Source organism: Thermobia domestica, chromosome 11, assembly GCF_964235325.1.
Source record: "Thermobia domestica chromosome 11, izTheDome1.hap1.1, whole genome shotgun sequence".
Classification (NCBI taxonomy): domain Eukaryota; kingdom Metazoa; phylum Arthropoda; class Insecta; order Zygentoma; family Lepismatidae; genus Thermobia; species Thermobia domestica.
The window spans coordinates 124,331,930-124,345,559 of record NC_137464.1 but is presented as its reverse complement, the minus strand read 5'-3'; the positions used below and the strand labels follow the sequence as shown (position 1 = coordinate 124,345,559).

The window sequence follows — 13,630 nt, the reverse complement described above, 5'->3', positions numbered from 1 at the left end:
GAATATGTATTTTGTTTCAATTTAATAAATTTATTAATATATTAGGAGAGCTAAATATTTATATTATATTCTGCAGGTTTTTGTATATATGTAATGTCTAACAACGTTTCTGCAACTGAGTCAATCAATTTTTTTATTTTCCTGCAAATATTTAACCTTTTTAAGTGGCAAAATTCCCTGTAAGTCCCAAAGCAAATATCTCGTTGTCTTTAGTTTCTTAGTGTCATGATTTTATAACGTGCTACTTTTCCTGGGTAATAAGTATTATGTATGCTGTAGAAAACAATCGGTGGTTATTTAAGTAACTACTAATTCATTCATTCATGCAGAGAGAACTTATGAAAGAGTGGGTGGTAGTGGGAAGTTAGAAATATAACCACTATCTCTTAAAGGGTTGAACAATCACATTCATCTTTACTAAAGTCGATGTGAGTAACATTGCTAATAACAGAACTGTACCTAGTCATTTTTCTGAAAAGAACAAGTAGAATTACGTCTAAAATTTATGATGAAACTTGTAGAGATAGTTGTTCTTCTTACAGAATCTTTTAGAATTACTAAAGAAAAATTCCGTACAAAAATTCCTTCCTGTACAGAATTCTCAGTCTTGAAAGTTTAGGTAGAACGGGAATTCCCATTCTGCCTAAAGATAAGATCAGATATTTTAGATGAGATCAGAGATATATCAAATCAGATCAGACCAGAAAGATAAGATATTTTCTACAAAGTGCTGGAGGGTCTTTAGGCAAAATGGGAATTAGGTAGAACGGGAAAACACCTATTTCGCGGGTACCAAACACATGAGATATGGAGTTGTGCACTTAAATATTGATTTTAACTCAGCGAAGCGGGTAATCAATGCTAGTACTTTATAAAATACACAAACAATATAAGTATTCATATTTCATCATGTATACAAAAACTATATACGTATATTAGGTTGTAGGAACAATCAATAATATTTAAGTTGTTTGTGCTTGTTCTGATATATTGTATCCTTCTTCTCTTTGTCTTTTGTAAATTCAACATTTAGTAGAAACACACAGTACTTTAAGTCTGCCTCGTTAAACGAGTGCACTACGTTGTTGATAAATACTTGTTCTTTACTTACCAATTCCTGTAGTTTTATCAGACTGCTGTATGACGTAAGCAAGGATATTGAGGACTAGTAGAAGGTTGTTTTACCAGTCTCAGTAATCGGTGAGTGTTCAAGTGCTAATGTTTTTCAGATATGGCTACATAGAAAACGAATGACTTTTTTTAAAGAATTGTTCAATATTTATACGTAATCAGGCATTCATTTTTCATACATCATTTGAAATTAAGACATTCCATGCTGACAAGCAACTAATAGGATTGTGACAGTTAAGAAATAGATTTCAAAGCTAACACAACATTGAAACGAGTCAGTTGAGTAGAAGAGGAATTTTCCTTTCGCGAAGTTAATGTGTTTATAGTGTTGTGTAGTGCAAAGGGATCACAGTGATATGTTAGACTGCAATCAATTAATGTGCATAGAAATCATATGTAATGTCCCGGAAGTGCTCCCTTCCTTCAAGGGAAGGTTCCATTGAGAAACTGCACCTTCGGAGATCATCTTGGTGTAATTTGGAGGAAAATAATGAAGTAGACGATAATGATTGTGCTGATAAAAGAATTGAGCTTCAAAAATCAAGGAAGCGCTTGGAACGTTGCGCAGATTGTTGTCGACGAGTCGCCATATTCCTTGGGTTACAACGGAAGGAACACGATGATGACGTAGAGATAACTATAAGGACTCCTTCTTTACATAGCTCATCAAGTAGTTCCTGGGTAAGACATTTTGAAATGTTTAAGTTTAAATTTCTTTATATATAGACTTAAATTACCATAATTATTAAGACATATTAATTACATGATGAATGATTAAGCAATAATACACCATTAATTACTTTTGTTCTGTCTGCACAAGTATCATACTGTTACGGTAGAGGTATCCACAGTGGGGTTTTAGGGCGCAGATGGCACCCATGCAATTTTTTGGAGGACATAATTTGTCATGAAAATTTCACAATAGAACTTTAATTATACCATAAAGGTGCTTTTAAGGACGAAAAAAGTACCGAAATCGAATAAAATTTAGTCTAAAATCAAGTTACCTTGGTTTTGTTATAACCAGTTCTGTCTTCTCTACTATCTTTTTTGGGAGAGGGAGAAAGATATATTTAGGGGGATTGCGATCAAGCAGTTGGGGGATGTACGAGGGAATATCGAATGTTGCATGATACTCTCTTCAAAACCGAGCATATCTCACACGTGTCCGATTAACGAAATCTTATAAAACAATGTGATGCAAGAAGAAGCGGTTCGCGTTGTACCTCGAAACAGGCTTATAGTAGGGTCTAGGACAAAATGCGCCAATCGTGAAATGGACCAATCGCCAATGACCAAATGCGCCAATCGTGAAAATGGACAAATCCGCCAATGAACAAATCTGTCAATTGACAAATCTGCCAACTACCAAATCTGCCAATTACCAAATGCGCCAATTGTGAAAATGGACAAATCTGCCAATTACCAAATGCGCCAAACGCAAAATGACCAAATGCGCCAATTGCGAAAATGGACAAATCAGCCAATTTAAAAATCTGCCAATTACCATATCTGCCAATTACCAAATGCGCCAAACGCGAAAATGACCAAATGCACCAATCGTGAGAATGGACAAATCTGCCAATTGAAAAACCCGCCAATTACCAAAACTGCCAACGGACAAATCTGCCAATTGAAAAACCCGCCAATTACCAAATCTGCCAACGGACAAATCCGCCAATGTAGAAATTTGCCAATGGATAAGTCACCGAACTATCATTTTATTTCAGCTGTATTCCTCAATCATCATCTCACAGTATTATAAAAAAGAAGAAGAATTTTTTATGAAAGAAAGCGGAAAAGGGTATTTTAATTTTAATGTGTGTTACCGTACTTTTATAAATTCGGAATTATGTTCCAAAATGAATGTTTACTGATATTGGTTGTTGGAGTTTAGTATCCTATTGCTGTACTTAGGTTATATGAAACGTGACGTAACGCGTTTGAATTTTAATGCCCTCTCACTGGGAATCGAACCCGAAAAGACTAATGTTTGTTGTAATTATTGGATAGCCAACAAATAATTTCACTGGACAACAAATTTTAACTTTTTAATGCTTCGGAAAAGAAAATTGCACTTTCTTATGCAAATGAGGATGCTGAATACGAAAATAATAATTAAAATGATGAATTAGTTCGAGTTTAAGTGTAATCGATAGAAATGTGTGTTATGTAGTGTTGACACTTAAATTCTTGAATTTTCTATTTGATCTTTTATTTAAGTAGCTATTGCTTCAATTCTGTTCATCTGATTATCTTGGTTCATATGCCATTCACTTCAGAATAAACCAAGCTTGCAAATGGTACTAAGCGCATGTGTACATGATATATAAGAAGGAAATTCAAGGTAAAATTGGGAATTTCCCGTCCAAAAGTTCCTTTTTTCAAATGTAGCACCCCCTGGTACGGCCCCGACTAAAGGCACCCAAATATAATATACCTTTAAAACTACTGTAGTTTATAAGTAATACCTGTGCCTAGTTTCATTGTAATACCTACAATAGTTGTGACGGAAAAAATATTTCTCAGTTCTGCTAGACAATACCAAATTTCATATATGTGTGTGTTTGTGTGTTGTACGAGAAAACGGGAAATTGGGGTAAAATTGGGAATTTTCCGTCCAACAACAATCGGCAAGAGCAGAGTTGCTCCAGTAGCCCTGATATCGTTTCTCCATTATAGATATAACTTGGTAGAAATGTTTCCCATGTTCATCAATGACTGCTCCGCAATTTTCTGGGAAGAAATCTATGTGGGATTGCAACATATATATTTCTAGGGATACATTACACCATATTCCTTGGTAGAAGGTATTAGGTGCACCTCTACTTCCTTATAGTTCTGAGACCGTTCGTTTTCCAAAACATTCGTCACCACTTTTCGGAAAGAATCTCATGCAATCCTCTCCTTATTTTCTAACACTGCATCAAATTCAGGATCATTGAGGGGTTAGCGAATTTGAATGCCAATAAGGATTCTTAGCTGATTTTAGTTTCAGCAATTTGTGGAAGTTTACGCAGAATATATTTGAAGAATGTTTTGATGCGTCTATGAATAGCCGCCATTCATCGAGATTATCGTCTATGTGAAGTTTATTCATAAGACCAATTAGGCCTACATTATTACAACGTAGTATGTTACTTTCCACTGAAAATACTGTTTAGGGATTCTGACGTGTTCAAAATACGAACACTTTTAGATCTTCAGAATAAGCTCCCCACTTCTTCAGTGTCCTCCATATTCTCGTTAAAATCTACATTGCACAAAATATTGTGTTATCTGGAGCCTAAAGTGCAAGGAGAACACTTACAATATTTCAAGATAATATGACTAATAATTTTGGAGGGCTGGTAAACGGCAAAATAAATAAATACTCGTATATGAGTAAATGTACATTGAAGCCCTTTATCTTCCTTATTGTAGCATTTTTTTAAAAATCCCGACTTATTTGCAACTTAAAATGCAAGGAAAACATTTTTATGAAATTTCAAGAATCTACGCCTAACAGTTTTAGAGGTATGCCGCATGAAAAAAAAAAAAAAACATTCAAGCCCCGTTATCCCGCTTTAGGGGCCGCAATTCAAAATATCCCATCTTACCTACAGCTTAAACCGCAATTAGAAATTTTATACAGAATTTCGAGGTTGTACGGTAATGGTTTCGGAGATCTGGTGAACAGCAAAAAATCATTCAAGCCCCCTTATCCGCTTTTAGGGGTTGCATATCTGAAAAACCTCGTTTCATTTAGAACCCATGGTCCGTGACACAAGGTTCTACGTCGGAGATCTGTTGATGAATCAGACAGATGATTCACTCTTTTTCATATGCGTGAGTGGCTTGGGTAAGCATAATGGTAAGTGTCACTTCTGGTGAAATTGAGTTATTAAGTGTAATTGGTTGTGTTCGAACACTCAAAAGTATGTAGGCAGTTTAATTTTAGAAATTAACCCTGCAGATGGCAGGGAAAGCTTCTTCGGTATGTGTCATTGCATTGAATTGCATTGAAATGGACAATTTCTGTTCTACTTTAGCCGAAAGTTAGAAAATGTGACATACCATTATGCTTTCCCCGAGCTGCTCATATACAGAAGATTAATATGGGCCCTCCCAGCTAATCTAGCGGCTAGCGCGTGCGCCTTTGGTGCACGGAGTCCCAGATTTGATTTCCGATAAGAAAGCTTTGAAACTTGAATGCTTCACCTTAAACCTGTAGGCTCATGTATGACATTGCTTTTTTCTACACTAATAGACGTCGCTACCTGTAATGTCATTTGCCTGTATAACGATGTCCTTGAATTATTGAATAAGTGCATAAATGTGTTACGGATTTTAGGATGGTTGGTGGGCAAACTAAAGAAGTTAAATGTAAAAATTAGAGTTTTCAATTGTGCACAATTTTAACGTATAGTGTGCTGCGGACCGAAGATTCGGAAGCAAGCTTGTGAAAAAAAGTACAAAGTTTGATTTTCTTTATGTAACGACAAAGAGTTCATAAAAATTAATGGTATAAAGTGAACATATCTTCCTTAATTTAATGCCTATTTTCTATATAGCTAAGTTTAACTTTAGATTCTTTTGCAGGTGAGTTGATTCAAAGATTCAATCATCCTTTGTTTATAATTATCTCCAGACAATGTACTGCAGAGTTTTATCGATCAAAATAGCCCAAAAATCTCCTGTTCTAGGCAACAGTTCACATAAAGAGTCCTTATTCTGGAGCTCTTTATCTCGCCAGCAAGATACATATTCAAAGTGATGTTCTTTTGGTAGTATGTATGTATTGTGTGTAATTAATCATTGGTCAAAGCATGTGAATATTGAAATATTATCTTTTGCGTAAGGAATAGTAGCCCAAGAACTTAATTTACATTAACATTCAAACTTGCACTAACATAGGTGAAGGTTCAGCAGTGAACACTTAACCCATTGCCCTTTAAGTGCTGATATATCTGCATAAAAAGTTAAAGCAAAGGATACCAATAGTGGATGTATCCGCACATAAATGTAGAATACCAAAAATTCTCCTTGCACTGGCTTCCTAACGGGATCGAACACTGAAACATTAACAAATATAATGACTAACTTCGTTAAAAATATTAATATATAATGAAGTTACTAACGTGGGCTCCTATTACCACGGCGTGGTGCATCCTCAGGTTGCGGATCGAGAAGGCCTCTAGATATGTATGAAGTTCTGAACAAACGACTAGGGGTAGCCTTCGAGCTTGAGGGTTTAGCGTGAGGCTAACAAAATCTTTAACTTGTAGAAAAAGATACGGTACTTGTTCAGAAACGTTCACAGAAGTCTCAAATCAGGAGTGATAGCTTGGCACGATCTCAGCAAAGCAAAATACACATTAGATTTGGAACATGCTATGTAAGAATTCTTTATAGGGTAGGCGCATTACAATCCGTAACAGAAGAATTAAAGAAAGATAGGATTAACCTGGTAGGAACAAGTTAGATAGGAAGGAAAGGAAGCCACGCAAACCAGAAATTATTTTGAAATATTTTTTCGGTACAGTCGGAATAAAACGGTCCTCGATAAGCCCTTCACCAATTCATTATAAAAATAAGTTTCTATAAACAATTTACAAAATAAAAGTTTTTCCAGATTCAGTGTTTCCTTACGACACAGTAGTGGCTTCGGAAATTTAAGGTTTAATTAGAGTTAGAGCTGTATGGGGAATCCCTTTGCTCATTGCAGCCTCGAGGGTATTGTTAAGGAGTCTCCGCTGTCTACAGCGACCTCAGATGGTTTATAAGGAACCTCCTTTGCCCACTGCAGCCTTTGTCCATGGCGGACTGAAGAGATAAGGTATGGTTAGGATTCTCCCTTGTCCACAGCGACCTCAGGAGAAGGTGTTGTTAGGTTAATGATCATTATGAACTGATACCTTGGTCCTTTTACAGTCCTCTTTTATGAGTGTCCTCTGTGTTGTTCGTCGATCTTCGATTTCCTCCGAACCGGCTTTGTGTCTTCCTGTATCCTCATACTATCGTGTGCTTTACTGTTGTGACATGTGTTTGTAGAAGTAACATACACTAGAAGGTGTGGATCCTTACACCTAGGAAAAAAATATAATCCACAGGATTTTTGTTCGAGAAGCACATATGATGCATTATCGTGTTGTAGCACTAAGCACTTTGAATGATCAATAATATGATCATAATATGATAATAAGCACTTTGAATGATCATATGCACTATAAAGACACAAGACAATTTAAAACACTGGAAATAACATTGAAAACACTTGTGAGATATTTGACAAAAAAATGGCAATAACATTTTAGTTATGTTACTAATGGATATGTGGCTGTTTCCAACGGAGAACAGGTCGTGAATAGTAATTCGTCATTTGCCATCGTCAAACACAAAGTAATATTAACATGCGTTGAAGGTGAGAAACATCATATTCATGGGTTTCCTCAAGGTTCTCCCATTTACTCCCACGTTGTCATTCCTCGAGCTCTTTCATGACCATCTGTCTTCTTTAGCCTAAATGACATAACCATCTTACTTTAAGACTTCATTTTTACACATGCTTGGCCAGGGCCGTAGCCAGCCCAAAAAATTGAGGGGACTGGGGGCCAGGTACAATCAAACTATATTATAGTTCATTTTCAAACGTACTGTGAAAATTTAAGGGGAAGTAAAATTTTTCGGGGCCCGACCTCCCTAGTCCCCCGTGAATACGGCCCCGTGCTTGACCAATATTGCGGGTGATTGATTTCAAGTAACACCTATGAATCATGGAACTAATTTTTCCACTTGCAAGAGTGTTCAAAGTTGCTACGCCTGTTATTTTGTAGAGTTATATTGCGACAAAGGGGAAACTGAAAATTTGATGCCTTATTTCATTAAATACTTACTCTGCTACAGAACTGCTTAGGTCATTTTGAATTCTATGCGAGGTTCTAGCAAACATAGTTGCGTTTGACAAATAATTTGCAACTTTCTAACCATATCTTACAATAAAATTCATCAGTTCAATGTGGTTGCTCTTCCTCATTGACTTGCTACCGTCTCTATGCCTTCTATGTTCCAAACTCTGCTTTGCTTAAAAAAAAAAAAAAGCACTAATCATACATTATCTTCTTCTGTTTGTTTTTACACGTTCTTATTTTTAATTACCTCATATCACATAGCACATGTTGATAATCACTTGACCATCATTCCTTGTGTAATCGAATGTATTTACGCAAAACTTTGATAGAGATGGTTTGGGGAAGATTTGGGTACATACGTATTAAAGAGAGTATGTGCATGTCAAAAAGTCGAGAAAGGCTTGGTTTAAAATACGACGCATTATACTTTTGATAACCCTTTACTCCTGGATATCAGTTTTCCTCTATCCTGGTAGTAGTTAATTGTTTTGTGCATTATTGACAATGCTTTTGTCGTTGTTTACTTGGTAAAATAATAAGACGAAGCATTCTAAGTGCGTGTTAGCAGTTAATCGCTCTGCTTCTTATCTTCTTTCTTTTCTTTCTTTTTCAAATAATATTGCTGCGCAAACAGAAATTCAGACATATTAGTGAACAGGTTGGTGAAACAGTGAAATTATCCCCACCATTGAACACAATATTTTGTTTGTTCTGTGTTTGGCAAACGATTATTTTAAAATGCATGTTTAAAAGTAGTATTATCATTTCTTAGAAACCCTTGCGAAAGATCTTATGTAAGTTACTTTTCGTTTCTCATATGATATCTTGTAGTAAACAATAGTGTACGAGGAGTAATCAGAAATTAAGATTACAAGGCCTGCACTGAAACGTGTAGGCCTATATATTATTTCATACAAGCAATACAGCCTACAGATACTACATATATTAAGATATTTTTTGATATAATCTTCATATTGGTTGAGGCACTTGCCGCATCATGGGATGAGTTTGAAGATTCCCTCCTGGTAAAAATCCTGTTCTTTCATTATTCCGTCTTGCCAATACCGGATAAATGAGTTGAGTTGAGTTGATTTTGAGTTAATGTCCATTTCTAATAAATCGCTTGTATTAGAAAAGAAATAGTATACTACAGATGATGAGTAAGGTCAAATCTTTAGTCTATATCAAGTATTTCTCTGCTAAACAAATATAGTTTTATTAAGAAAGTGTACAAATCTATGTCGAATTAGAAAGATTTTTTGGGAGGAGGAGGATCCGGACTCGATGGACTGCCCGTGGGTGCGTCCCTGATCGATTCCGATTCCACCACTGAATATCTAGACGGCAAAAGATGAGAATGAATGAAATGGTGGCATGAATAAAGTGGGACGAAATGGGAGAACCCAGAGAAAACCGACGTACATAGTATTTGATCTGATTTTGAGTTTAACGTTCCTTTCAGCAGCGAGTCTATATGAGACGGGACCTACTGATTAACGTGGAATCCGAACCATATGAGCTCCCGCAGGAATCGAACCCGGGTCTCCCACGCCAAAGGCGCGTACGCAAACTACTTAGCCACGAAGGAGCTCCCGGTCAAACGGTCAAATGACTAGCAATACTTGCAAACTGGTATAAGGTGACTTCTTTAGGCTTACTCATTTCGACTGTAGTTGATTGGTTGGTTGGAAACAGGGTTGTAAACGCTCACTTTTAAAACGAGCTTAGCTCAGCTCAAACTTACAGTATAAAAAGTGAGTTTACTCAAACTCTAGCTTGCTTTTTAAAAGAAGCGCACTCAACTCGCACTCACCTAAGAAAAACAAATTTTAATAATCTAATAACTAAAAATATTTAAAATGGTGCAGATTGAGAACGGTCCGGATTAAAATTAGGGTGAAATATTATATTAAAATACATTACTTTAAAAATACATTCCTTTACAAAGAAAGAATAATGTCTAAGGAACTCATTCAACCGGCAAATCCGTAATTACACGCAGTAAAAAATGGTTGTGTTAATTCAACTCAATTTTAACACAGGGCAGTGGTTCCAGCGTGACTACCACTATGCGGTGTTAGTTTAAAACAGATCCCGAGGTGTTGCGCTTAACACAGGGGGGTTGTTACGTCTTTAACACACAAGCCGGTGTTGAGCGGTTAAATTCGGATCTGTGTTAGTATTTTCGGTGTTGATTCGACACCATGTCAGGATCGGTAGTGAGGAGAAAAGTGTTGAGTGTTACTCGTGGTGGTGTTGCACCAACACGAAGAAAGTAACACAATGTGTAGTGTGTTAATATTACACCATGTTCAGTATCAATATAACACAGTTCCTGTGTTACTTCAACATCATTTTCTTGTTATTTCAACACACAAGCTGTGTCATAATTCAAGGTCAATGCCATATAAGTAACACCGTTTTGGTGTTAATTCAACACTTGCTGTGTTAAAATTCAAGATCAGACCACTAGATTAAACCGTTGTTAGTTTTATTTCGACTCCACTTCTATGTTATTACAACACCTATTTCGGTGTTGACATAATTCCGTGTGTGGTATTGATGTAACCATTTTTGTGTTGGAAAAGTAGTGTGCATGCTTACGGTTACCGAAGATTCTAATTTTAAAATAAGAATAGTAAACGACAGAACACTTCATATAGAAAATCTTAATAAAAATTTTTGTCGTCCTCCCCAACACTTATTGTGAAGTATTTCTTGATGGTGCGAAACACAACCTTCACCAACATCTTGTTCAAGAATGATAGAAAACTTTTATCTATATCCTTATAATTTGTTTGCCTCTTAATCGTGATTCTACTTGTTTTACGCCATTTTTGAAGCACAGTCCCCGGTGCTGACTGGTGAGCTCTAATGCAGTGTAGAAGTGACACAGTAATACGATGTTGTTTCTCGCTGTTGACATATTTCTTCAGAAACATTATGTAAAACAATTGGAAACACATCGCGCGGTTTGCATGTTAAAATTTTGCGTATACCTGGATTTGTTTGTTTTTCTTTCTGCTGTGTTTGTCTGAAGCTTCAATTCATAAGCCTTTATAATTAGATGCAAAACACATTTGGCAATCACGCAGAAAACAACACCGAAGATTCTATAGGTCTACTTGTGTCATTTCAAGTACCGGCATTTGACACACAACTCCAAATGGAGAGTGTGTTGTTCTAACTACCTGTTTGTGTTATATTTCAACACAATCGTATTAACACATAGGCATGTCGTTGAAATAACACAACGATTTTTTACAGTGCAGTAATAAGGTAGAAGGTGACCGCTAAGAGAATCATTTCACATATTTTATGTATCCCCACACCTAATATAGCTCTTGTCTGAAGTATTGTAAATCTGTGTGTTTAGTCCTGCATTCGGCACTTTTGCATTATGTCACTCGCTTGCCTTTGCCGCCTAAGCTTTTGCACCTTCCTGTGTGTTGTGAAACAAATATCCTTACCCAGCATAATTAGTGCAATGCTAATCTACTAATAGAATAAATCTATTCTTAAAGCATCAAAAAATTCATTTCGCTAAAAACAAACATTATTTAGCAGCCATTTTTTGCATACTGCGCAGTCCTTTGTACGAAAAGATTAAACCGGTCTACATTATGTAAAGTTTGAAGTACCACAATAAATACTTGAAAATTAGTCAATCCATATGAAGTTGACTGGTATCAATGAGGGTAACTTCACTATTTTTAATTTTTAAAGATTTTTAAAGGTAAATATGCAATTACCATATATATTGCCAGCACAAAACTGTTTTTTTTTTTTTTTAACTTTTAATCCCAGCCAGTTTTCGAGTGACGGTTATATTTGTTGAACACTACGTACCAATAAGTTAGTATGCAGATGTTAACGTTAACTTGCATATCTTAGAATTGGGCTATTCAAAAACATTGCAACAAACACCATTTTCTTCCTGTCTTCTAGCATGTAAAACTGTAATTGAACTCTAATAGATGAAAATGAAATGAAATTAAATCTTTCAGTTTAACCCCCGCGAGGCTAAGGGAGATGGATGATTAATGGAAGTGAATGATGATAGAAGAATTGGTGGAATGAGATTGTGGGAGAGAACGGAAGTACTCTGAGAAAACCCACGTGCACGATGTTGCCTAATAGGTGAAAATTACTCCCGAAGTTTAGTATCGAAATTTAACAAATTCTACTTTTTAGAGCTGATCTTTGTAATGAAGAGGTGATATATCAAAATTGACTTTTTTATTATAATTTTAAATGGTACTATAGTTACAATAGTAAATATTGAAAACACTGATACAATTTTTGCTACATTTTTAATGATCTTTTAAAATTTGTAGTTTCGTAATTTTTGCAATGCTTGATGTATGATACCTCTGTGGGACATGAAATCAACAGTTACATACATACATACACACACACACACACACACATACACACACACACACACACGCACATAATTCAATATCAGTTTCACTTCAATAAGTAGAATAGTTCTCGTAGAGATTTACAAATTAATTTATTTTTCTCAATTTAATAGTCTCTGAGACTACGCATGAATTTTCCACTCATGCAAATTATTTTGTTCACTTCAAAATATACATCGATTGCTATATGTCTCACCTTTGGACATTCCGTTTTCGTTCAATTCTAATAATATTGTAGAATTTATTTGACTAGTTTATATGAAATATGAGCAAAATAACATTTTTTTTTTTTTTTGAGAAAACCGTCTTGGAAGAATTCAAATAAGTGAACTACGCCTTGTTGCTTTTTAAAGACAAACGAGTTACGACATATTGATAGGTTCTTAATGAAATATTTATTTATGAAATGTAAAAATCGCTTGAGTCGTTTAGTGAAAATCTTTTGGAAAAACTCATCCCAAGATTAAACTACCCTTTATGGATTTTTTCACAACAAATGACTTGTCAGATTGTCAGTTTATAATTTATATTTACATTAAATATTTATTTATGAGATAAGAACAAAATCGCCTTAGACGTTTTTGAGAAAATCGTTCACCTTCAAGAGTCAGAGATGGAGTGGGTCAGTGGGTCGGTGGGTCAAGTGGGTCAAGTTTTCTCAGTGGGTCAGTGGGTCGTGGGTCAACAGCATGTGACCCACTGTGACCCACCACCCACCATGACCCACTGTGACCCACCACCCAGCGTAACCTACTGCGACCCACCACCCACTATGACCCACTCTGACCCACCACCCACTGCGACCCACCGACTCAGTATGATCTACCGACCCTCTCTGCTCACTGCATTGTAGAGAGTATCTTCTGAAGACTCGTAAATTTGTCTCCGTTTTACTTTCAAGAACATTTCCCTTTCTTTTCCACTTGTTTCTGTCTACTTACCTGAGGTGAGTATATCTAACCAAGTGGAAAAAGAACTTCAGGCACTTTTGGATAGTGATATTTTTAATAGTAATAATAGCAATAATAGTTACATTACAACTTGGCTTTAGAGACCTGTGGGTTTTTAGAGCTAACTACTGGAAAAAAATTTTTTTGAATCACTGTAATATATACATTATTTATAAAAAAAAAATTGAATGTAACTATGTGCATCTGATCATCACGGTCAAATTGCAAAGTCAAA

At 35.8% G+C, this 13,630-nt stretch overlaps 1 protein-coding gene across 1 annotated transcript in view; it reads left to right on the top strand.

The window, feature by feature from the left end:
- The first annotated feature begins 1,168 nt into the window (after nt 1-1,168).
- The window catches only part of LOC145663660 (uncharacterized), a 29,510-nt gene continuing 17,048 nt past the window's right edge, over nt 1,169-13,630 (top strand). Inside the window, exon 1 of the mRNA XM_081729760.1 lies at nt 1,169-1,812. Coding sequence (XP_081585886.1) covers nt 1,531-1,812 — 282 coding nt within the window. The 5' untranslated portion in view covers nt 1,169-1,530. The remainder of the gene's footprint in view (nt 1,813-13,630) is intronic.